Source organism: Thunnus thynnus, chromosome 10 (genome assembly GCF_963924715.1).
Source record: "Thunnus thynnus chromosome 10, fThuThy2.1, whole genome shotgun sequence".
NCBI lineage: Eukaryota > Metazoa > Chordata > Actinopteri > Scombriformes > Scombridae > Thunnus > Thunnus thynnus.
This window is the reverse complement of record NC_089526.1, coordinates 21,135,149-21,162,422: the sequence shown is the minus strand read 5'-3', so window position 1 is coordinate 21,162,422 and position 27,274 is coordinate 21,135,149. Positions and strand designations below refer to the sequence as shown.

Here is a 27,274-nt window from a genome sequence, read left to right as displayed (position 1 = left end):
GATAACAACATTTGTGCGCCATGTCATAGTAAACAGCCACAAAAACAATCAAATCTAATCAATGTGATGTTTTCTGTCAAAACACTGAAGCCCAAGTGATAAAAATAAGACTAACTGCATAATTTGTCTCCTCTAGAGAGGCTTGCCTGTCATTTTGGTTGCCTCAATGGTGAATGTTTGCTTAAAACCTGTATTTTAATTTGAAGACTGTTTAAACATTGATTTTGAAACCAACTACAGAAACAAGAAGAGACTGGAAGCATGTCTCAAATTGGACAGTTTGTGCTATCTGCCTTCAAGGACTCTGTCACAGCTATCTGGTTATGCACCCATGCAGCTGTTTGTCAGCAAAATGACTACACTGCATATGACTGTCATATGCTTTTCCTGCAAGGGTGGTTTTTATGGTGTCCTTGCAGTTAATGTTGCATCACTGTTTTTATCTTCTTCTTCTTTTGTAAACTGCTAACCTTCATACCTTTTTTTTCTCTATGGTTTTATTTCATTGTACTGTTTTATTTTACTTTTGTCATCATTACATGCAATGCACTGAGCTGATGGTGGGCTCAAATTCCACAGAGTAGACACTGTAGAGGAAACATTCACCTAGACCCTTGTGTCTAAGTCATGAGTGTGAATTTGAACAGCAATATATTGATCTGGGTATTGATGTTTTATGACCCCATCATATATAAGACATTTCTACATTTTTTTTGCTGATATGTGTGAAACTTGTAACCTCCCCTTCTCTTTTTTTCAACACCTTGAAAGTTACTTCGGCTTGTTTTCAGGTTTTTCTGTTTTCCTTTTGCTTCTGAAGTGTATAGGGCCTCATTAGGGTCTGTACAGGAAACCGAGTATTAGTCTTATATCATCTACATCTTCTTTTGATCATTTATACTTTGATAATCTTAAGAGGACCTTTGCTTCACTTTGGGGCAAATATCATTCATGATCTAAACCACACTGACTGTGTTTTTATCATTTAAATCAGTGTTCAACATTGTGTGTGTGTGTGTGTGTGTGTGTGTTTGTATGTGTGTGTAAGTGTGTCATTAGTGCTGACAGATGTTATCTACCCATTCCAGAGGGAAACCGTGGGTAATGCCAACACCAGCCCAGAAAGAAATCCCCCACCCTCCCTCCTCCTTTCTCCCCGCTCTGCCTTTGTGTCTGCTATTCCTTTCTTCTCTCTCTCTCGCTCTCTCTCTCTCTCTGTCATACCTGTGCACAGTATGTCTCTCTCTCTCCCCTTGACAAAGCACTGTACTCCAGTTTGGGGACATTTTCCACATCAGTTTTCTTTGTTACGTTAATTGTAAAAATAACAATTTGTCCACCTCTACTTTCTTGTTGCTCTCTCGCTCTCTGGCTTTTTTTTCTCTCATCCCTTTGGTCTGAAGCAATATCCTATTTACCCAGAAACCTTGGCTCACCATCACATAGCTACACACACACACACACACACACACACACACACACACACACACACACACACACACACACACCTCCTCCCCATTGTGTCTGGCTGGCATGCTGATGAATGAATGAACCCTTGTGATTATTCCTTATCTCTGTAACCTAAACACACACAGGGTTCTTAGGGGACGCCCTGCAGGCTGACAATGTTCTAAGAGGAACCCCCTCTATCAGCCCCAACAGCGTCTAGTACCTAAAAACCCTGATATCTATCCAGTGTTGGAGGGCGTCTTGCCAACCTGGACTATAAACTTAATCTTAAAGCACAATCATTTAATCCCACTGCCTGGCCCTTTGAAGCGTCCGTCAGCCTCAGATGTGTTGCGACACATTTAGGAGGTTGACTGAATATTTGATGCTTGTTACTGAGTGATCTAAAGGCAAAGATACAGGCAACATACAGTAGGGATAATGTAAAAGCAAACATGAACTAGTGATGTTGATGGTATTCAATTCCATTTTTGTTTTCAGTCAAAAGACAAATTGCCTCTGAAGGCAAGTTATATCATTTGCAAAGTCCCCCATATATATCTTAATTTCTCAAGCTCACATTGTTCATGTTTCATTCATTATTCAAACACATTGTACAACTTGCCAACATTTTGTATTCAGACTAAAACCAGCAACAGTAGCATAAAAAAAAACTTAACTTAACCATGAAATGTAATATAATCAGACCACATTTATTCATGCCACAGCTCGCCGCAGCTGTGGTCTGATGTGACCAGCCAATCAAATCTGTTCAGGAAGTAGCACCGTCAGCCGCCTTTGTTCCTCACCACGCTCATCTCCTCAGCAGTAAAACACATAATGATGAGCAGGGCAGTGATAAAAGAAAATTGATGTCGCTCTCTCAATGCTCTCCTTAGCTGCTAGTGCGGTGTGGGGAGGATATGCGCCTTAGAGAATGGTTTGCTCCCAAAATGTGGAATGTATCCTGACAAAGTGATTAGCTGCTTGGTTCTCTTGAAACCCTTTCCTAGATAAATGTTACAATTTTAAGCATTTTTGCTGCCTAAACAGTGAGTGACTTTTTATTTTTAGATGTTTTTGTTTGGGGTTTTTTGTAATCTACAAATATTTAATGGTAAGGTGATGCTATACAATGTCATGAGGCTGCAGACAGACCATCACTCTGTCTGGTGGCTGTTAAGTTTGATACTGTTCTTTAGATGGTTTTTTGGAAGGCTCCAGACTATCATATCATGGGTCCTGTGTTGTCTGAGACTGCAGAAAGAAGACCAGGTTGTGCATCATGTTAGCTTTTCTACAGCTCTTCTTCTCCGAACTATAAAAAGAATAGTAGATACTCATATTGTGCTATGGTTTTGGGGCAGTGTGGGTCTGCAAACATCACAAGATCAGACCTCAGATGCACTGTCAGCAGCAGCTTGTCTTGGCCATGTAGAATCAATGTATTGTAGAACAAATGATATCTCTGCCTCAGTTTAGTACAGTGGTTAAAAGGCTCTTTTCTTGAACCAGATTCAGTTCAAGTTGGCTGTAGAGCCGATCCCACCGTGGTGATCTTTCCTGCGTCAGCCCTACTGAGTCTCCCTGTGAGGATTCTCACTCTTTCAACGTAGGTAAGTGGTTATCTTTGGCTTCAGAGCCAACTCCCACTGCTGGAGTATGGCAGGAAAATAGAACAGAGTGCTTCCTTTGTAGCTGAAGGGATTGAGGTTTAAATGTTGTGTTCAAGGTTCACAGGATGATTGGATGATTTGATGTATGATGTACAGTTTTGAGATTGGTAGAGGCAGGTTGAAATTGTTCGTAACGTAACTGGCACCTAGATTTCTAATATCTGGAAAAACAATATCTAACACACTGCTTTATGCATATGCCAAATGTTAATGGTTCAATAAATGGCCTTTCAAGAACTTTCATTTGTTTTATCCCTGCTTTGCACATGATGCTGTACAGTGTCTCTGCGCGGTATAATATCCTATTTAACAACAGCCTGGAGAGTCTTGCTCCTCTTTTACACTGAGTTACACCATCCCTGATTATTCAGGGATAAAACCACAGTGTGAGCATGTGCTTCTTCTTCTCTGTTGTCTGTATTGTAACACATGCATATTCATACTGTGTGTACTACAAAAACAAAGCAGAAATACGGCACAGAAACTACTACACTACACTACACTACTAAAAAGAAAGGAAAGAAAACTATTTCACATTACACTTCAAAGTTTGTTAGTATGTTGTGTGATGACTGTACCTCATGTACAGTTTACTTGCCTTCATGGTGCAGTCCACCTGGCATCCAATTTGAGATAAGGAAGACAGAAAGAACAAGACTGCAGGGGAAGAAAAACATACTGAGCATTTTTCTTCCTGCACAGAATGGATTTTTCTGTGCAGTAATGGTTCAATTATCCAATAGTCATACATTCCACAGCACAGAGTCCCACATATTGACTGCATACTGTACTATAATATATAGCTATACTGGTGTAAAATGGATGTCATGGTCCTTTTTTTACCATTTGGAACCTAATCATATATTGCAAATATTTGTTAGGCAATTTAGGGTTAAAGGAGGATGAGGACATGATGATGTGAAGGAGCAAGAACAGAAAAGAGGAGAAGAAGAAGTACAGCATAAGAAGAAGAGAGCAATCCACTGTGTTGAATCCAGGCAGAGCTGATTGATTATAGCATATTAAAAGCTTACATGGGGTCATCCCAAAAGCATTGGTTTAGACAGAGATGGAACTGTTTTTAAACACTTCCCTTCATTCAATATCTTCCCTCCTGATTGGATTTAAGTCTTGGCTCCTTATCAGAAAAAAACAGCACTTTGATTCTGTTAAGTCATTTCACTTGCTTTGCCCTTCCGCCTCCTCTCCTTCTCTGTCTCTCTGGTGTCCACTTTCCTTGGCTCACTCACTGATCTCTCCCTGTCTCTCTCTCTCTCTCCATCGTTCTCTCTCTCTCTCCCTCTCTTTCACTGTATAGCCCTAAAAATACTCTCCTTTCCACTGTGCTGCGTTGACAATTTGAGTTTGCTGCCAGCGCATCATGACTCATTAATCTTACACCCAGGCACACATGCACATGCAGTACGTCCTGGCATTAGTTATGCAATACAGATTCAGCAGCGGCGTGAGGGGATGAATGTACTTGTGTTTTTTTTCATTGTGCTGTTGATATTAGGACTGTAACTTTTATTTCCATTAAGAGAAGAAAGAATTAGTTGATTAATTGTGTAAAAATGTACTGCTTGTCTATGGCTTATATGACATTAAACTAAATACAACGGTTTGGACTGTTCATTGGACAAAACAAGTAATCTAAAGACATCACTTTGGGCTTTTGAATATTGTGATCAACGTTTTTCAGAATTTTCTGTCATTTTATAGGGCTTATAGGGCTGCAACTAACTAAGGACCTTTTTCATTATCGATTAATCTGATGATTAGTTTCTCAATTAATCGTTTTGTCTAAAAATGACAGAAAATAGTGAAAAATGCCCCTTATAATTTTCCAGAATCAAAGGGTACATCTTTAAATTTTCTCCTGAAATCCAAAGATATTCAGTTTACTATCATGTATGACAGATTGAGGAGAGCCTGGAGAGGTGGAGGTATGCGCTGGAGAGAAGAGGAATGAAAGTCATGTGTTTGTGTGGTGGATGAGTTTAAATACTTGGGATCAGCTGTTCAAAGTAACGGGGAGTGTGGAGGAGAGGTGAAGAAGAGGGTGCAGGAAGGGTGGAGTGGGTGGAGAAGAGTGTCAGGAGTAATCTGCGACAGAAAGGTACCAGCGAGAGAGAAAAGGAAGGTTTACAGGAGGGTAGTGAGACCAGCTATGCTGTATGGTTTGTAGGTGGTGGCATTGATGAAAAGACAGGAGATGGAGCTGGAGGTGGCAGAGTTGAAGGTGCTAAGATCTACATTTGGAGTGACGAGGATGGACGGAATTAGGAATGAGTATATTAGAGGGGCCGCTCAGGTTGGACGGTTTGGAGACAAAGCAGGAGAGGCAAGATTGACATGGCTTGGACATGTGCGGAGGAGAGATGCTGGTTATATTGGGTGAAGGACGCTGAGGATGGAGCTGCCAGGCAAGAGGAAAAGAGGAAGGCCAAAGAAGATATTTATAGATATGGTGAGGGAAGACATGCAGGTGGTTGGCACAACAGAAGAAGATGCAGAGGACAGGAAGAGATGGAAACGGATGATCCGCTGTGGCGACCCCAAACGGGAACAACTGAAAGAAGGTGATCATGTATGACAAAGAAAAAGCCCTAAATAATCACACTTGAGAAACTGAAACCAGCAGATTTTTGGCTTATTTGCTTTAAGATGATAATTCGATGATCAGAATAGTTGCTGATTGATTTTCTGTGAATTGACTTAATGATTAATCGGCTAATTGTTGCAGCTCTAAAAATGTCAAAATGTCCGAGAGTGTTAAATGTCCATTAATTTGCTTGTTTTTTTGCTGACTGTCCAAAACCCCAAAGTGCTCAGATTAAAGCAGTACATGCTCACATTTGAGAAGCTGCAACCAGCTAATGTTTGGCATGTTTGCTCAATAAATAATTAATTTATTATCCAATTTTTTGTAGATTAATTCTAATATCATTCAATATTCTGTCAATCGACTGATTGATTCATCAACTGATTATTTTACCACTGAGTTTGCTTTTTGTAAGTATTCAAGCTGCGTCTTTGTTCAAATACATTACAGGTAATGGACAAAGTAGGGGGAAAAAAAATTAAGTACATGAAAAAAGAAAATTTATGTTCATTAATGTTTAAATATCCAGCAAACTGAGTCAGGCATACCTCAGTGTGGTCAAATATTAGAAGCATTTTCGAGCAAGCATTTTGGTGAGTTTATAAGGACCCTGGTTTCACCCAAACTAAAAGTATAGATGCAAAATGGTGAAATAGATCCAAAGAACAGAGCATGAAAGCAGCCCAAGACATGATGGATGAATAAAAGCATTTTTAGGGGAGGGGGGTAGATTTCCTTTGGCTGAGTGCTGCCACAGCTGAATGACTGCAGATGAAACATTGCTCTGTGCTGCTTCAGTTTCTACACAGATTCAGCGTAACTGTAGGCTATCATGAATGCTGTTTGGGGGGGGGGGTCTGAAAACTCATTGACATTCTCAGGCGAGGCTCGGCACTGCAGCGTGCTACTTTCATGTGTGAGTGAGTGTCTATCAGTGTAGTGTGTGTGTGTGTGTAGTCACAAATTTGTGTGCAATATGGGCTGAGCTGTTGCCATAGTAACACAATGTGCGTGTGTGAGTGAGTGCACATGAGGGGTGTTTAAACGGGAGGGCGGGGGGTAGTTGGGTTGACAGTTTGACAGAAAAAAAGATAATCTGGGAATCACTGCACACACAACACACACACAAACACGCACACACACACTCAGAAACATACACTTCACAGGTCTTTGTCTATTACTGACACTTTAATAGGGTTCAAGACACTGTCGACTTACTCTCATGATGTTTGTGTGTGTGTGTGTGTGTTTGTGAAGCAGAAACTCTACAGTGTGTACTGAATATTTTCTTAAGTAGCTTTTTATCATTATATTATTTTTTATATAAAAATAACCCGAAAAATGTATCAACGAAGTCTCAAATTTTCATAATAAAATTGTTTTGGCTCAGAAAGACCCTAGCAGAGCTGTGTGTGTGTGTGTGTGTGTGTGTGTGTGTGTGTGTGTGTGTGTGTGTGTGTGTGTGTGTGTGTGTGTGTGTGTGTGTGTGAGTGAGAGAGTGTAATAGCAGATGCTCTCTCTGGTCTTGTAGACATGCTCCAATGCTGCTGCCATCTGGTTGGCTGAGTGGAGCTGAAGGCGGGATGGCGGCCGCTGTGAAATCATTGGCTGACGGGGAGGCTCAAAGCTTTAAGTCTGAGAGAGAGGGAGAGCGAGAGAGAGAGAGAGAGAGAGAAAAGGGCAGATACAAAGGGGGGGGGGGAGTATGTTACTGTTATGGCTTTGTCCACTCAAAAGGGCAGATGGAAGGAGCACCGCACTGCAGAGGGGCAGTCATGCATTGACAGGAAGAGGATGGGAGGGTGAAAAGCTAAAGGAAAAACGAAGAGGTGGTGGCAACATGAATCAGTCTAAAAGTTTAAAGTTGAAGTTTTAAGGTGCACTGAATTCATTTTGGCAGGCAGAAGGACAGAAGCGTTCTTTTTAAAGTATCCATCTGCTGTTGACTGATTGCTTTCATGCGATCATTGATAAGTAGTGAATAATTTGCTGCCCTCTATTAAGACAGAAAAGGTGAAGCCTCAGTGGTCAGCTCATACCTGCTGTTCACTAGAGTCAGCAGGTTCTTGGTCATCGTTCTTGTGTGTGACGGCAGCTGAAGCTATTCAAGCTCCTGAAAAACCACAAGTACAATAAGAAGAACTGAAGAACTAGAACCGTGACCATGACACACACACACACCCAGGGCTTCCCGCTGTGGAAAATAAAAAGGAAGTTATAGGTGGTCATGCAGACGAAGACGATTCCAGTTTTCCAACTACAAAGTTCTGCAGCTTAACACTTTTTCTACAAATTGGCTTCATTTTCTTTCACTCCTGAGATAATACAGACAGTAAAAAATGCAACTTTCTACACACTTAGTGGCCACTATTTTGCTATTGCTGTTAATGTAAAATATGATTACAATGGCACCATATCTGAAAGAAACTGTGGCCAAACCTATTAAAATAAGACCCACATTGTAATAAACCAGATTTATGTATTAATAAAAAACACTCATCTAAGGCAAATGTTTCTTTTAAAGCAAAGCTAGCATAGAAGATTCCCCCACCAGCATACCTGCACATACATACAGTAGTACTATACACATGAAAGCTACCATATAGACGACAGAATAAGAGAAAGTGAGAGGGAGAGTTGAGCATAGCAGTGGTGACTGGTGCTCTTTAGGAGAGGTTATCTTTGGTCACGCAGGCTTGCCTGTCGGTCTCCATCACATCAAACCACACAGAGCCTGCCTGTGGAGCTGAGCCACAGAGGGCTGGAAGATACTGTCATCCTTTTTACCCCCGTCTCTCTTCCTTCTGTTTCTTTTTTATGTCTTTTCAAAAGATTCTGACAGTTTTTAGACTTGGCTTAATCTTGTTTTTTTTGTGTCCTCTCGTCCTTCCCTGCTCGTCTTTCCTTCCTTGCTCTTGATGCCGGTCATTATTTATCTGCAATATGTTAGTATGCTGTGCTCTCTGTCCGTTTCTCTCCTCTGAGCTCTTTCATTTTTATCGTCTGTTCCTCTGACTTTACATCTACTCTCCAGTTTTTTCTCATGTCATTCCTCTCACATCTAATCAATCTTTCTTCTTCCCTCCTCTCTATCTGTTGTCAGTCTCTTACTCTCTTTCTTGCCTTTTCACTCTCCTTCTGTGCATATTTTTAATCTACTCTAAACCCAGTTTTTTATTTCTTCATTTTATTCTGATATTCCTTGTTTTCATCCATTTATTTATTTTTTATTTTTTATTCTTTAGCTTCTTCCTCCATCTTTACAGTAAGTTGCAGAATTCAAAACCAGCAGGTCTGAGTCACTTTTGGAGCTGTATCTTTTTTTTTGGTGACATATCAGTTTTATTAAAGAATGCTGTCAAGACAGTGAAAATAGAAACCTACTGTAGGAGATGGCTTGCCACAAAGGTAATTTTTAGCCACTTCAATGACTACAATTTTGATAATTGATTGTTTTAAGTAAAAATTCAAAAAATGTATTGGTTCCAGCTTTTTAAAGTGAAAAATTTGCTGTTTTTCTTTGAGAGTAAAGTAAATATCATTAGATTATGGAACACTGAGGCAAACAAATCACGAAATTTAAATGCATAATATGTAATTTCTTCCGCTAGGGGTCTCTCAATCAAAACAATAACAAAAGATGGAGTGTGATGACGGTGTGAAGTAGCGTGGGATTATGGGAATTGTTGTCTTCATTGTTAAACAACCAGCTTCTCTGGTTTAGGATTACTTCAGTGTTCATTATTCAGGAGGTTTTTACTGGCAGAGGTCTCCAAAACAAATGTACACTGTGATTAAAACTGATAAAAACAGTGAATAAAGCAGTTTCACATAAAAAATCTGTGTCTCTCTGACACTGTTCCGCGGATAGAAGACATCCAGGAGGGGCTCTGTGTGAGCCGAGCTGCTGCTAACGTTTGCTCAGCTTGTTTCTCTGATAACTTAAGATTCAGACATCCAATGGCTAAAATCCTTCATCCGGTTAAAGGATATATTTAAGAATGACTAAGATCTAAAAAGTTAATCATAAAAATGTGGCTTGAAACTGAATAAAAGTCAATAAAAGTCAAAAAGACAGCCACATTATCTTGTAGGGGTATACTCTTTGGCAGACACTATTGTGGCGGACAACCACAATGCTGACGCACGTATACTCTTTGGTAGAGGGGGTATGATGCCATTGACAGGCGACCAAATGAAATGGATTGTTACCTTGATTAAAATTATGGATTTCTCTGGGTTTGAAATTTGTTGGAAACATTTGGGATAATGAAAGTACACAACTGAACAAATTATATAACATAGATCTAGTCATTTTTAGACATTTTAATGCAGAATAGTTATATACTATAGCTTTAAATGTCAACTTGTTGTATCAACTTGGGTTCTCGGAAATTGTCAAAGAGCATTTTTTTCACAATTTCCTTAAAATTTTGAGACCAAACAATGAATCGTTTAATTTACAAAATTATTGACAGATAAATCGATGAAAATAATGAAATGAAAGCATGTGCCTTTACTGACGGAAAAGGGTATTTGTGTTTTCTCTTAAGAAGATAGATGGCAGTGTCCCTCTAATACTTTTAAAGGTCAGCTTGTGGTGTGTGGTGATATTTTTTGACAGGAAAATTACCAGTGTCTTGGCACGTGGAGGCTAAGGCAGCAGCCATGTGTACAGTTAGTGTCATAAGGCCTGAAAAGTCTTGGCTGTCCTGCACATGACATCAGTTTTTAAACAGCCCTTTATAGACACTGAACTTGTTTCACTTTTAAAAGTTAATATTTTTTATGGCAGTGACATTTGTTCCTCTGTTGAATTGTCTTGTCTGTCAAAGAGTTTTATACTGTTATGCTGATGTACTAGAGAGACTCAAAGTTTGAGTTATTCAATGTACGCAGCGCTGGAATCTCTCTTAAAATGATGTCTTTGTCTGTATTTACACATTCTTAGTCACATGAGTTGTGCAAATAATCTCTATAACAATATCACATTCTACGGCAGCCATCTCAATAAACCAGCCAAATGACCTTTCAGGGCTGCTCGTCTGGATAGGAATGTCAAGTTTGTGCATTCCAGTTGTGCCTCCTTGAGCTTCGACTTTTCCTTCACAACTCGGCAACAGAAGCAAGTGTAGTCCTCACCATGTGCTCTAACAGTGGAAGTTGTTGTGCAGTTTGGTCAGCAAGCAAAGCTACACAAACAAAAAATCAAGAAAAACACATTGACCCATGATGGCCTCACTCAGACAACGGGTGTTCCAGTAAAAACAAATGTATCATGGCTACATGCAATAAACATCTGGGTGTGTTGTGCTGGTTAATACAGAACATTTGTGTAAATGATTTTGTGATAAATGTCTGTTTACATGTTCAAGTAGAGAGGAATGTTTCTCTGCATTGTCATTCCTCTGTTTTTTCTCTACCTTCGTACTGACAGAGCTGTTTCAGAGTCACGAGCCTTTTCATCTTGATGAGTCAACAGGAGAGCTCTTTGTGCTCTGTGTCATTTCCTACTTTTTGTCGTTCAGAGTGTGTATTTACGGCGACAGAGTGTATATTTACAGCTACATACTCATTATTCACTCTGTTCTCTCTTTCTCAGGCTCTTGCATCTCACCGAGCCTACCTCTTGACAGCACGTATTCCCACCAAGGTAAGAGAAGCAACTCTGTCTTAAGTCCGTTTTGTGCTGCAAAATCAATGGAATTCAACAATTTTTCTAGTAACTACTGTAAAAAACAATATATAGTACCAGTAATAGAGCATTATGCCTGCAAATATTCATCACAAATTCAATGTTGGATGTTACTTAGGAACCTCTTCCTACAGCCCCACACAGTCTTTCAGTTATGACGTGTATACAACAGTTACGTTATGCTTGTGTGTTTTGCATGGCTGATGAGAGTAAACGAGGGTCTAAAAAAGCAACTCTGTGTGCGCCTGGTTGCAGCGCAATTATACAACTGGTTGAGAAGCCTGTTTTCTTTTTAACATGGAACAGTGGTGGCATAATACAGCGCAGATGGCAACTGCATCACCGGCAATGAAACATCTGTCATCATCTCTACCAGCATCATTGTCACTGCTACCACATGAAAACCAGCAGAGCAGTAACACAGTGCAGATGTTCACTAAAACTTTCAACAGCACCAATTCAGCAACTATTTCTATCACTATTGCCATTACAAAACTTCACATCAGACTCATGCCTTCAACACATGAAAATCCATGAATGCACTTTAAAGTACAGTGTGTTCAGATAATATATGGAGAAATAAAGTATATTAATAAAGAGAAAAGTTTGTAGACATCAATAGGCTATATATTTTGGTATCAGTGTGGTTGGCGTACAGATCACTCTGCTTTAAGTCTTTCATCAGCAGTTAGAATTTCCCATGTTGTATTGGAATTGTAGATGTTTAAATTTGCATTTTTTCTAAGCACTATAAGTACTTTTGTATTGTCATTGGAAAAAGTTGACAAAAACTTGCTTCAAGGACTGTAAATAGAGAAAAATGCCCATCTTGTTTTGATTGATCAGCCCCAAACTCCAAAGATATTCACTTTATTATTGTGTATAACACAAAAAAGCTTTAAATTCTCACATTTGAAAAGCTGCAACCACTGAATATTTGGCATTTTTGCTTAAAAAATGACTAAAATGATTATTTGATTATCAAAATAGCTGCTGATTGGTTTCCAACCAATGTGTGCATAACTTTGTTTGTAAAATATGCAACATACTGTACTACCAGGCACTTCATTTGATTAGAATTTAATTATTTTCTCTGTTTATGTGAAATGATCACAGGATATAGTTACACTTTATAACCACATACACACACACATACACACACACACACTAACCAAAGCACAGATTCATAAAACATACGTCTGTAAATATGTGTTTTACCAACTGGTGATGCCTTCTGGTAGGAAAGAGTTGCACTTCTCAGTATTTTCTCCAAGTTATGAGATCACATAGCATAATTTCTTGTTCCAGGTCCAGGAAATATTTACTAGCAAGTAGCGCCTCTAGTAGCTGTATTCTTTCCAGTCAATAAGATGCCTGCAGGGACAGTTTTGGTGATTGATTAGTTGCTTGAAAACTGATTTATAGGTTTACTGGGGGTAGGAGAGGCCATAAACATTCAAGTTGACCCTGTTTCACATTAAGTGTTTTTCCAGTATTATGAGCTGCAGGTTTAGGATCTGTTTATTTAGCTGGCTCTGCATCTGGTTTCTGTCGGTGTGATCTCTTCTGACCTGGAGGGATTAGACACCTGCTTTATGAAGAACTAACCTCCACCTCCCTTAAACAACCTTCCTCTCCACTATGAATCCTATTTCTGTCTCACTGTGCTTATACTGTATGTCTCTTTTGCACTTTTTTCTTTTTCTTTGTCTCCTTTTCTGCATCTTTTCACACTCCTCTGTTTTACTCTCCTCTCCCTACTTTGGATGTTTTGTACTCTTTTTATATTTGCTTGATCAGGACAACATGATAAGTCTTGCTGCAAACTTTTCAGCGTAGTTATTGAACTTTCTTAAGGTGAATCTCGTAAATTTGATTTAGTGACATGGGGTGATGAAGTGTGTAATAGGTCTGTCTATCTTGGATGTGTTTTTTACACACATGAACTAGATGCCCTCCTTTGGCAGTCAGATCTTTTGCAACAAATCTGCATCACCTTCCCTGGCTCTGCTTAGCCAGATTACAGCCACAGATCACCTTTGCTCTCTTCTCCTTCCTTCCCTTTAAGCCCTTTCGTTCAGCTTTCTCACTCTCATCCTCCCATTCTTTCCCTACAATCCAGATTACTTCCTTCTTACACTCTTCACCTTCATTTCCCTTGGCTCCTCAGCCCTCTCTCTCTTCTCCTTCTGTCTCTTTTCCTTTATCGCTCCATTTTTCCTTCCCCCACGCACCACTGTGCCAAAGGTCAGCAGGGATAACCTACAATGTCTGATTCTAATCCAATTGAATCTGGTGCTTTTTATCTTAAAAGTAACTGATGTGTCGCATCCTCTCCAGGAACTGTCTGGAACTAAAGACTATTTTCATTATTGATTAAGCTATGGGTTGTTTTTTTTATTATTCGATTAGTCGTTCAGAAAATTCTTGCCTTTGAGAATCTGAAACCAAGGATCATTTAAAAGTTTTGGTTAATTAAGTAGTAATCAGTTATCGAAAGTGTTCTTAATTCATTTTCTGTCAATGTGAATTGGCCATAGTTTATCTCACTAATTTGAAAGTCATGCAGAAGGAAATAAAAGAATCAAATTAATTACTTATTGACCAATTTATTAAAACTCTATTTGAATGAAAGATCTTTTTTTTATTCAGATTTCCACTATGCCACCAGTCGTGCAAGTGCTGGGTGTGTTCTTGCTGCATACTGTCATTGTTAAAAGATGAAGCCTGCCAGCATTGATTAACATGAGCTGACTGTTACAGTATATCTCCTTGTATATTGATTTTTTTAATTATGTGAAATCTATATTACAGTGGAGATGGCAAATGAAGATTAGCCTCTGTTAATTGCTTCAACACATGAGCTCTTGAATAGACTGTATATAAAGTACATCCTCTGTAGATTCAGTGGTTTTGTTTTGTTTAATCAAAGCTGAGACAGTTTTGAGTGTTTATGTCAGAGATGCATCTGAAACACACAAGAGAACAATCTGCAGGTGGAGATTTCATCAGTATTGCTCTCCTGAGGGAAGCCGAGACCTTGATATTTAAGTATTGTAAGGCAGTAGCAGTAAACCCTCAGTTAAACACATTTCTCTTCTCTTGGTAGTAGTTGATACCCCCTCTAGCTCTCTCATATACTTATATAGTGGGTTTTTCTCTGTTTGTCTCTTTCCAATTGATGGTTGGGTTCCTCTTCAGAAGCTGCAGGGCTTTACAGTCTGTCAGTGTCTCCTCCCAAATACACGCACACATGCTCTCTCTCACACACACATTTATTCATCTCTCTCTCTTTTCCTTTTGTCTGTGCAGCTCTTGTAGCCTCTTGCTGCTTTATGCGTGACACGCATATACACTACACCTTTAATTTTCTTCTCTCAGCTCAAAGTCAGAAATAAGAGTTTATGTAACAAAACATCACAATGAGCATAGCTCATTAATTAATGCAAAACATCTCATCTAATCTAATGCAAATAAGCCTGAAGTAATAGTAATCACAAGCAGAGAAATGTTTGTTGATCCTACTAATCTGAAAATCTACAGTTTACATAGTTCACTGTAACAGAATCCCGATGTTTAAAAAGAAAAGAGGAGGATAGCGGCTAAAGTGGCAGATGGACAATGAACGAATGAGTGAACGAGGCAATTATTCAGGCATTTGGTCACTCCCTGCCCCTGCCAGCATGATGTCTTGCCATTGGCTAGAGCTCATATGTATCAGGATGCTCTCTTATCATTGGCTGACGTTTGCATTAATATTCTACCTATGCCATTTACTTGTATGAAATGTTCTGATTGTCCAGAACTTGAAAGAGGTCAATGTTTACTGCATATTGTATTGTATTCTGCACTACCATACTCAAATACACTGTGAGCTAACAGATACACACTTGTGTTGCATTATTAATTTATTATAACTAATTATTAAATACATTCTCACCTGCTCTGTCTGTGGTTGTGTTTGATGATAGCTGGTAGTGATCTTTCATTCAAGATGATACCTTTGATGAGTTTGAGGTGTTAGTGTAAAGTTGCAAAGTGCTGTTGGTCTGTTATTAAAGCAAGTAACATTTGTTGAACAGTGGATGAAGTAGCAAATTATGGGATAAGGGTAAATGCTGAATGCTGTTTGCTAGCGTTAGCTAACATTAGTCACCATTAGCTATAGATCATACCAGACCAAGGAAGGAAGTGGAAGCACAAACCCCTGAGTGTATTGAATAGAGTAAGTGTGTGTTTTATTATTTATGAAGTTAACTTTTAATTTCTAAGAGGAGAATGTGTTAATTCTTATTTCAGAAGTTATACTATTGCTTAAAAACAAGAATAATCTTGCATATTTCTGCTGCTGTCACGTTGTCCTTGTTAATAATTTGTCTCTTTGTTTAACAAAGGAAGATGTGATGAACTGAGCGTTGATTTTTTTATTTAGTGTCATTGTCTATTAGAATTTTTTCCTTTTTGAATAATAAGTCTGTTCAGTTAAATTGTTGAATATAAATTGTGTGTGTGTGTGTGTGTGTGTGTGTGTGTGTGTGTGTGTGTGTGTGTGTGTGTGTATGTGTGTGTGTGTGTGTGTGTGTGTGTGTGTGTGTGCATGCATGCGTGCATGTGTGTGCGTTTACATAGTGCCACAATCAATAGAGAAACTGTTATTGTGGAGTTATTTCTAGATCATAGACCAAACATGAGTGAATAAACCACAGGCAGTGCTAAAACACACACACACACACACACACACACACACACACACACACACACACACACACACTGCATACTATAGTCAGACAGTAGACAGACAGTCTGCTTATCCTCTGTCTCCTCTCATCTCTGAGCCAAGCCTCAGGAACACAGCGCCCACCTGGAATAGTCTGGCCTCGCTCCCTGGCCTGCCCTCAGGCACTGTACTGTGTGTGTGTGTGAGAGAGAGAGAGATAGACAGAGAAAGAGAGAGAGAGAGCAGGAAAACGGTGTACATACAGTAGTAAACAGTAGTAGGCTTTTGTATGCACAAGTTCTCCTTCTCACATAAAAGGATCTCTTTCTCTGTCCTTTTTAGGTATGGAAAGGCAGACTGCTGCTTTTCTTTGTAGTCATTGTCATGAAATGTTCTCCTGAAACAGAAATAGAACATGTGGATTTAAGACTGTTCTACTTGTCTTTAGCTTTTGAGTAGAGAAGTGAGGATGAGACCTTTTTCCGACTTACTTTCCATTTTCTGTCAGTGCAGCATTCAACTCCTGCTTTATTAAAACAATTCAGGAAGCAAAATATACAACACTGAGGAAGAAAAAATATTCGTACCCACATGCAAATCAGAACAAATCCTTTCCTACAAATGAGCAGTAAATCCTAGAACTGCTGCATATGAAATTAATTATGTTGGTTGGGATTGAGTAGCGGGATAGTAGAGCTGATTAAGTTTAACAATTAAGTGACTGTATCTCATCCCAGTCTTAGTTTTCCTTTTAACCTACAAACATGTCTCATGTTGACCTGAAAAACCATCGAAATGTGTGAGTCAGTGATGAAGAAGTTTGCACAGGAGCTGAGAAAGAAACAAGAAACGACTGCTTCCCAACCTATTAATTATGGAACAGACATATTTTTACACAGCATTCCTCAGACAGACAGTCACTGTACTAGATTCTTGTTATTAGAAACAATTTCTCTCATAGATATAGAACACATACTGTTGTTGCTATAGTTAGTATAGTAGATTGTGTCAGTATACCTGTCATCCACTGATTCAACTCTACACTCTTTACCTTTCATATTTTGTAAGTAATGTTTGGAGCAGACTTATGAAAAGATATGGTTCATACTGTAGCAGGTGAGAAAAAGTGTGTTTACATAGTTTGTGTTCAGTTATACACAGCTGTTTGGATAATCCTTGTGTAAAGTGTATGTTTTTTAATGATATTTTTCTGTGCTCTTTTCTTTTTAGGTGGAACACTCCTTTAATTATCTGGAGATCCAGGGGATTGCTTGTAACAAGCCTACACAGGTACAGAACCTCGCACCAAAATTAACAGTGTCTAACATGTTCAGAAATATTAAATTGAACTTTACCAGGTTTACCAGGTCACCACATATCTTTGTTATATTTTTATTGAAATTTGGCATTTCATTCACATTCTGTCTTTTTCCTCTCTATATTTTAATATCACAAATTTTACTGTGAAGTTTCCACTGTTGATTTCTGACAATAAACGTATTTACAATGACAGAAGAGCCACATAAACTAAGAAAAGAAGGCTCGAGATCGTTAAAACTGGACCCAGGAGAGAAGCAAAACACTAGAGCATTATAATACTACTTTTTGTACAGGGCAATATGCACTTGAGTACCTATGTGTTTTATTTTAACAATCAAATTTGGGAGGAATTCTCACCAAGATTATCAAGTGTAGCATCCCATATTCACCTGATATACTATATAAATACTAGTAAATGTGTACAGAACAACCAAAACTATTGCTAGGACACGTCTTTCCTCTCTAGTAAGGTTAAAGGTCAACATGCATTTATTGTCTTGCTCAGGGACACTTCAGCAGGATGGATGTTTGCTGATATGGGTGCTTGAACCTAGGGCTGTATGATATGAATATATCGTGTGACAATAGAAAAACGCATGTCATTTCATATTATGCTCTATCATTTATGCTGTTGTGTCACAAATCACACTCTTTACGGCGATATTTTTCATCATTTGGAGTCTGTCCATCTTTTGCTCGGATTACATTAATAAATTACTCTTCTTGACTTTTTACTTGTGAAGCTTTTATTGCACTTACAGTAATGTAATGAGTTTAGTTGTCATCAACTTGAGAACTTACATGGTTCAATGTCTCTCCTCTGCTGCGCCGTGTGTACAGCACACACACAGAGGGCTCAGACCCACCCTCGCTGAACCACAGAGAGCAGAGGAGCGCGATCATAAATGACAGCAAAACGCAGTAGAGACTAATTTTATTTATGTTATTTACCTACAGTGCACTTGTTTTATTTCAGCTCAGTGTGAGAATCTCCACTGTGTTTTTCTGTCATTTACGGTCGCACTGCTCTCCACTGCTCTCTGCGTATAACTGTTGGCGGGGCTCAGCCGTCCGTAAATGATCTGCACACACAGCGCAGCAGAGGAGAAACAGTAAACCAGGTGAAGTACTCAAGTTGATGAAAACCAGACTTGCTACGTTACTGTAAGTGTAATAATCAGAAACCAGGACCAGGAACTATTTATTCATTGAATTTACAGAAAATGTTCTATATTGTGATATGTATCGTTATCGGGATATGAGATTTTGGTCTTATTGCTCAGCCCTACTCGAACACAAGTCCTCCAGTTTAAGTCTGTAATCACAACAGATGCTGTAGCTGGTAGGAGATGGACAAATATGAGAAAATGGAATGTAAAATATCTAGAATGCTAGCATGATCCTTAAAAACTCATTTATATGTGAAGCACGTAAAAATAACATTTCTCAGGCCCAGAAATGATAGCTCTGGGATAGATGTTCTCCGTGTGGAGAGAACTTCCTTTTGACTTTTTGACCACAGCTGGCTTGCTGTCAGTTAGCATGATCTACCTACAAAATATGATAATCTGTCACTAACCACACTGTTCCTGCAGCTCAACCTCTCTCCCACTCATCTCGAGAGATGTCAGTCCTCTTAATATCTTGTCTGATGGTCTCCTGTGTTTAATAAGTGCTAGTAAGGATTATGTTAATTTTGGCCTACAGAGGTGGCACGTATCCAGTTACATGCACATGCATTTGCATAATTGCTGTGAACACTGAAATGGTTAGCCAGTCTTGGTAAATGTCATTAAATCTTTACTTTTACTTAATGCAAAAGATATTGGTGGATGGAAGGATGTGATACTCATATTATTGCTGGGTAGATTCAGTTGATAGATACATAGCAGTAGATAGGTAGAAAAGTAAATATGAAACAGGGGAGAGATGTAACTGCATGTATATAACGTACTGACGCATGATAGATTCATTCTATTCTTTCACTGTCAATAAACTCTTGTTATAGACTTTTAACTAGACTGACTCAGTGGATGGTAAAGAGCAAAGAAAACACTTATGACCAACTCTGTTTTCTAGCTAAATGAGTACAATTGTGGTTGAAGCAGGTGTACAGTAAGTGGAACCATTCATGGTGGTATGGATCCCTAATTACACGTATGTCTTGTCCTTTTAGCTGTTCATAGAGTACGAGCGTGGCTCCTTCTCTCTGAAGCTGCTCTCCACAGAGGAGGTCAATGAGGTGGTCGCTCACATAGGAAACTGTCTGCTAAGGATATGTCCTGGTTTACCACCCAGGTGAGTCCTACCTTTGTGCCTGTGTATGTGTCTAGTAGCCATGTATATATATATGTACCCATTCTAGAGCTGCAATGAGCAGTTGATTAATTGTTTAGTCAATCAATAGAAAATTAGACAGCAACTAATTTGATAATCGAATAATTGTTTCAGCATTATTTCAAGCTAAAATGCCCAAAATGTACTAGTTTTAGCTGGTAAAACGTGATGATTTCAGGTGTTTCTTTGTCATACATGATACTACACTAATTATCTTTGGGTTTGGGGCTGTTGGTTGCACTAAAGAAGACATTTGAAGATGTCATCTTTGATTCTGGGGAAATTATAATAATTTTCTGTCATTTTATAGACAAAACAATTAATTGAATAATTGAAAAAATAATCTGCAGATTAATCAAAAATGAAAACAATTGTTTGTTGCAACTGTTCTGTAACAATTCAGGCACATTCAGCTCATAGTATTGCTGTTTGTGTTTGTACAGTTTGTGTGTGTGTGTGTGTACACACTCTTTGGTTTAGCATGTTACACAGGGAAGCACTAAAAATGCTTCCCAATTCACAGAAGATAACTTTGCATGACAGACACACACAAACACTTTGACTTGATCTCATGTTAGTATCTAACTAGAGTATACTGGGAAGGCCGTTCCACCGTCTAGAGGACTGTCCTTGTCAAGATGACAATGAAGGTCATCAGTCTTCTTCTCTTTCAGTGCTTTGGCTATTTGTGTAAACTTTAACTTTAATAAATTACATTTGTTTTAAGTCACTCTCTTGCATGGAGTCTTTGTCATAATTTTGCTATGCTACATATCGAAACCTGAAAAACTTACTTCCATACTGTACTGCGTACTGTAATGCGGATGTTAATCCCATTAATATATTAAATTGAGAACAGGAAGCACAAATATAAATGCAGAAATGATCACTGAGGTAAAAACCACAACTTTGTGACCTTGACTCGTGAACAGGACAAAGTCTTTGACTTGACTGAGAGGCTGATGTTTGTATTTTTGAGCTGCAGTCGATTGTGTGATTTAGTTTCATTTCATTTTAGTTTATTAGAGTACTCAGCAGTACTCAGCAGCTTCCTGGTAGCATTGACAAGCAAGCTGGTGAGAAAGTAGCGATTTTGCTTGTTTCAAAATATTTTAATGGTATAAGAAGCCTTCATAAATATTATGTTCTGGCTGTGCTCTTTTCAGTAAAGTGATGAAGAGACTCTGCATGGAGCCTCCTGACAGGCTGACCTCCCTGCAGACGCTGTGGGAGAACAACAAACCTGCTGAACCTGGACCCTGCGGTAGGAACCTGTAACTCTACTCTAATTACTGTGTGCTTCTACATCCCATCGCTGAAATGATGTATGATGTGTGGGTGGGTAGAGTCAGATATGCAATAAGTTTGAATCAAGGGTGTAGTAGTTTTACATGGTAAGTCAAAGAAATTGTGTTTAAAATGATTGCAGTGTCAATTTACATTCATTTTTACACCATCTATATCTCACAGTTCTGTGGTAAGCCTGGGCAGCCTAAAAATGATTAAAAAATGAGGTTTTGAAAGTTTTAACTTTATGCAAACATGAAAAGTTCACATTGAAAGTCTGTAATGATTTGCTGAGAAAAACAACAAAGATAAAGTGGAACAGGAAGTTTAATATTCACAAGGTTTTGATAAAATCTTTGTAGTTTCTGCTTCCAAGATTACAAACACAACAAAGTGCTGTTTGGCACAAAGTCACATTTTGTTGGAGAATGTCGATCTCTTTTTCATGCACTAAGTTTCTTTCTCTCTCTTTGTGTAGGTGGGTTTTCTCAGATGTACAGATGTGTTTGTGACTGGTTAGGGCTGCCTTACAGAGAAGAGGTTCAGTGGGTCAGTATTATATACATTCATAAACTGCATAAAACCTTTGATGATTCGAACAGCCACAACAGTATATGAATATAATACCATTTTCCTCACATGTGTATGTGTCACAAGATCTTTTCTCTGTTGCTCTTTGTTGCCTCTTGTCCAAAATGTAATCATCTATTCTCTAACTGTATATGTTTCCTTTGCTCTGTGCAATCGCTTGTTTCTATATGCCTCATCAAGAGTTAGCAGATGTTTTTATGATAACAGACATGTTTGTTAACACTTGCTTTGATAATTTATTGTTCTCTTTCCAGGATGTAGACACCATCTATTTGACACAAGACACCAGAGAACTCAACCTACAGGACTTCAGCCATCTGGAGAACAGGTCAGTGTTTCCACAGAAAAGTGGTTCCAAACATTTGGTGGAATAAGAGAAGCACAAAACTAGAAGAAAGAAGAGGTACTGTAGGTGTGACATGATTTATTCTTAATGTGAAAACATGCTGAAGTCACCACCTGGACTAAGGCGCTACTGATTAAGACACATGTTTAATTGAAGTTATGACCTTTTCTCCTCTCTGTGTGCTCCTCCTCAGAGATTTGGTGGCCATAATAGCAGTCCTGGAGTTTAACCAGTGGTTCACCAAGCTCTCCACCAAGGACTACAAACTGGTCAGTTCCCCTTCTTTCACCGTCTTTGTCTGATTCTGCTCACTGATGATGTATTTTCAGAGTGGGGGTCTGAAAAACACAATTCTGGTAATCATTTTGGTATCTGACCATGAACTAGATGGTATTTTGTCATGTTTTCTTTTCTTTCTTTCTTTCTGTTCTTTGTAAAGATTATAATTTTCAGTTTTTGGTTAAACTGTTTGAGAGAGGTGTTGAGTAGACTTTATGGTCGTTTACAAGGCTGTAGTTTGTGGTGCTGTTGAATTGTGTTGAGTTATACTGAGAGATGTTTTCACGTATATCAATGATGGTAGATTAAATATTATAGAGGCGATAAATAGTTTTTATTACCTCTTTTAATTTCCCATTCTGATAGTTCCTTTATCTACTAACAGGTTGTCAGACATCACTGTGCATTTCAACATTACGCTGAATAGACAGGATTATTGGCTGCCACAAAATGGCAATATAATCCAGATTTAATCCCATCTCAGAATTTTAAGTAGTCTGGAGAGTCACTACTTAAGACAAATAGATAGATGTGTCTGTCTGCCTGTCTGTTTGTTTTCTATTCCTGTCACTTCTGTCAAGGTCCTGCTTCCCGCTTCCGTACTGCACTACTACAGTACTGGTGCAGTGGTTTCTGCTTTGTGCGTTACAATATTTGTTGGACTCCCCCCCCCCCCTTCAATAAAACTGGAAGGCTTGTCTCTGCACATCCATCTGTCAAATACCACATCTCAAGTGATAGGCAGTCTAGACACCAGCAGATTGTGAAGGCAGAATTTTAATACTGTGTCATGGCAGTTAAAATCTTGCATGTAAGGAAAGGTCAGAATTTCTAGCTGGTCGTGTAAATGCTGCTGACATGCAGGGCTGCAAATACTGATTATTTTCATTATCAGTTAATCTGCTCAATATTTTCTTGAGTAGTCAACTGACAGTTTGGTCAAAAAATGTCAGAAAACAATGAAAAAGGCCCACCACAATTTCCCAAGGCCCAATCTGATAAATTCAAATTACTGTTTTTTTCTTACCAACAGTTTCAAAATAAATTTAATTTATTATACCAGACTAAGAAAACCAACAAGCAACTATTCACATTTGAGAAGCTAGAACCAATCAATTTAAAAAAAAAAAAAAACGAAATCGATTATCAGCATTGTTGCTGATTAATTCTTTGTTTAAGCATGCTATCGTAGTAGGAGTGTATGTATGTAGGAGTATCTATCCCCTCTATGTCTTCCTGTCTGCATTAACTTCTACATGTATACCTCTCACTCCAATTTTGCCAAACTGTGTGTATCTGCCTGTAAAGAATATTTTTTTCCCTTTGTTTCCTGCATCTTCCCCTCCTGTCAGTTGACTGAGGATCAGTCCAATGTTCTCGTGTGATAAGACTCTTAATCCTAACGAGACAAAGGGGCTCAATGTCTTAGGCTGTTGCCCCCCTGCAGCAGTCCATTACCAACTCTCCGTCTCAAGGCTTCGCTCAGTCTCGCCAATTACCACACGCAGCTTCCTTGGTCCAAACAATTATCTCACCCCTCTGTCACAGACAATTCCTTTTGTATTAAATTTTAAAATCCTGTCCCTCACCACCATGCCATGTGCATGTTTATGCACAAATTCTCACACGGGTACGCTGTGTCTGACGTGTGTCTTTTCTATACCAGATTAGTTTGTATTATAATGGAGCCCAAGGCTTTTGTCTCAGTAAGGTGTCAGTCAGTGCATGTTTATTCAAATGTTTTATAGTGTTTAACTTTTTGGCGGGTGTGATGTTAGCTATAGATATTTCTTCTGTTTTGAACAGTGGGTTGTGTGTGTCTTGCAAAGACACAAGGTGGGTTTGTGAGCTTATTGGGGAACTGACTGGCCCTGTTTACACCTGGCATTAAGGTGGAAATAGACAACTTTTTTTGCCTTTACTTATCATTATGAAGTAAATGTTTATTGCACAGTGTAATGGCTATAGAATAATGACACCATCGGCGTTTAGATTGGTTCCCTAACAGCCTCGTTTTCACTATGCAATTTTGTCTGCCACCGGGTACGATCTCCAGGGAAAATGAAGGCTCGATTTACGGCACAAAGGAAGTGCGTTTACCTTTGTGCAAACAAAAGAGGAAGAGGATAGCGCTTTTGTTTTCCCTGGTAGCTATCGGTAGCTATATCTCATAATAATTTGTTAGGTGGCCAACCTCTTTCTATTGTCTTATCGCTATATGATAAATGTGGAATATTGCAAAGGCAAATCTGTTGACACACTGCTTATATCTGCGTACACTATGTTTTAGTTGCATTGAGTTTACGATCTGAATAAACTTGTCTTTTGATTTCTAGGGGGCTTTCTTCTGGTTAGCTACAGTAGCTAATGAGGAGAAAGCCCCTGTAGTTACTTGTTTGTGCGAAACAATGACAGTACTCAAACTACACATGAAACACGCTGTCTGATTTCCATTTGGGACGAAAAGTTTTGTTTTGCCTGCATGCCAATATATTTGCAAACTACTACTTCTTTTAATTTCTAGCAGACAAGGCATGGAAAGTGCATTGCTGCCTCCCACTGGTTAAAAACAACAACACGTTTGGTCTTTGCAAATATAAATGACGTACGGGTTTATTTGCATATAGAGTGGGGAAGTGAGATCTGATCACAAGTGTCACTCGAGACACATGTGGACACACATTCTAATAGCAGGTGTGAACTGACATACTTATCACTTCTGATTGGATCACCCAAGATGCACGTCAATGCAAGGTGTGAACAGAGCCACTGAAACTCCTTTGGTTGTTTTTAAGGAAAATGTCCTTTTTTCCCATTTTTTTGTCGGTGTACATGTGTTTGCACAGTGATAAGGTAGAACCTGGAGAAACAAGGACTGCACTGATGGGCTCTGAAGCATGATTTTGAATTGTTTTTGATCATTTGCCAGTGGAAACAATAACAAGTTAGAAAGAAGAGAGGAACAGAGTGAAAGAGAGGAAAAAGACGGCAAACAGAGCAGTGAGACAGAAACAAAAAGGTCAGTACAGAGTTCAGCGGACAGACTGAAAGGGAGAAATGCCAGATGAATAAGGAAATTAGTCAGAAGTTATCAGGAAAGAGAGATTGAGAGATTGAAAGAATGAAACCCAAGAGAGAGAGAAGAGGAACTAGAAATTACAGCTTGGGAAACCAGTCTGCACTTACCACAACCAGACATAAACTAGTTAGTTCCTGTGAAATTTACAGTGTGGACATGCAGAAGTTCAACTCGAGGGCAACGCTGGCCGTCGGCTTGTATCTGCTGTTGTAACCATACAGTATGATGGGACAGTTTCTATAGGGTTATTTAAAACAGAACAGTGTGTGGATTATACAGAAGAAAGAAAAGGAAAAAAAAGTGAGTGTGAGGAAGCTTTGGAACAATAAATGCAGAAGCTTAAAGCCTTTAACTACCTCCATCAAACTGATAAGAAATGCGCAGTAGAGTGGATAATATAACACACATACACACAAACAGCTGGCTATCACAGCGACGGATTATGCTGCTCATCCTCAATTCAATCAGGCTGTTTGTCTTGGAGTCTAATCAAGATGCTGAGCCGAAAATGAGAAAGGAGGAGAGGAAGAAGAGACGACAGCAGTGATAAGAGGACTTCTGATTACCTCATAATCGCACAGTATTTATCCAAAGCGGGAATCCTCATGTGTGATATTTCAGCAGTATGTAGGGTCAGAACAGCACAGCATGACAACGCTCTTTTTTTAATGAGTGGTAAATGGTGCAATACACATGCTGACAGTGTCACTGTGCCGTCCCCAACAGTTTTATTGTGACTCTTGCGGAAAATACAGCCTCCTTTGTATGCTCTCTGCCTCTCTGCTGCGCTATGACCGACTCCTCTCTCCCCTCTTTTTCTCCATTTCATCCATCACTACCCTCATATCTCCTTTCTTTCTGTATTATGTGTCATTCCTCGCTGCTCTCCCATCATTCTTATTCCTATTCTTTAATACAGTTTCATAGAATAAACATGTGAACAACAGGCGCTTTCTTCTACAATATCTCTCCCTCTCGTTGTTTCTGTCTGTCTTCTCTCCCCTCTTTCTCTCCCTCTCTCCCCCTCACTGTAGATAGCAGTCTGGGACAATGTCGCCAGTGTTTTGGCCACACTGAGGCTGCTGGCTGAGAGAAACGGTCCCTTATAGCAGGAATGTCAATTACCAAGAATAACAAGGATTCAATGGTCCAGTAAAGTTCGGTTATTACGACAGAGAATGTTTGTGTTATGAGTCGGTGTAGATAATTAGAGACTTGCAGTAAAACTGCAATGAAACAGAATGTGTCGACATGTTTGAGTATGACGTAGCACACGGTGAACTGGGTCAGTGAACATCTAGGTAGGGCATGAACATCCAACTGTTGAATTTTTAATTCTGTCTAAATATGAGTGCTTTCGCTCCCCTGACTCTGTCTCCTGTGGTGCTCAGACTACAGAAGCGAGACAACTTTCTCCCTCTGAAGTGCCAAAAGTCTGCTGTCCCCAGTCTCTCCATGTTACGCATGGATGGTCTTAAAGTGAAGGAGAAAGAATTCACTTGTATGCTGCTTTTTTAGGTTCTACAGTAGAGTTTTAATTAGCATAAATGAACAGCTCTTCTGGAGCGGTTTCACTGCATTTTGCACAGGGAATCATCTGTCCCAAAAGTACATTTCTGTGTTATTTCTCTGACCTTGAATGTTTCAGTCCAAGCTTTGCTGCTCTGGTTAAAATAGCATTTTTAGCCTTGGAGCTGGTTCAGTTAATTAGTATCAGTTTTATGGGTTTTTTTTTTTGATAAAAAGTGATGAACAAAAGTGCTTAATAGATCAGTGAGCTAAGATCTACTGAACTGTTTCCGTCCTTCTTGCATTTCATATCTCTCACAATCTACAGTGTTATAGAGCAGGAACAATAACTATAGCAAGTTTACAGAAGGCATTACAATATTT

The 27,274-nt window shown here is 39.0% G+C and overlaps 1 protein-coding gene across 3 annotated transcripts in view; it reads left to right on the top strand.

The window, feature by feature from the left end:
- The window catches only part of LOC137191730 (F-actin-uncapping protein LRRC16A-like), a 76,244-nt gene that overhangs the window by 17,760 nt on the left and 31,210 nt on the right, over nt 1–27,274 (top strand). For all 3 annotated transcript variants that reach the window (XM_067602075.1, XM_067602074.1, XM_067602073.1), the window contains exons 3-9: nt 11,333–11,383; nt 17,373–17,432; nt 19,639–19,760; nt 20,966–21,063; nt 21,565–21,635; nt 21,932–22,005; nt 22,217–22,292. In XM_067602075.1, coding sequence (XP_067458176.1) covers nt 11,333–11,383; nt 17,373–17,432; nt 19,639–19,760; nt 20,966–21,063; nt 21,565–21,635; nt 21,932–22,005; nt 22,217–22,292 — 552 coding nt within the window. The remainder of the gene's footprint in view (nt 1–11,332; nt 11,384–17,372; nt 17,433–19,638; nt 19,761–20,965; nt 21,064–21,564; nt 21,636–21,931; nt 22,006–22,216; nt 22,293–27,274) is intronic.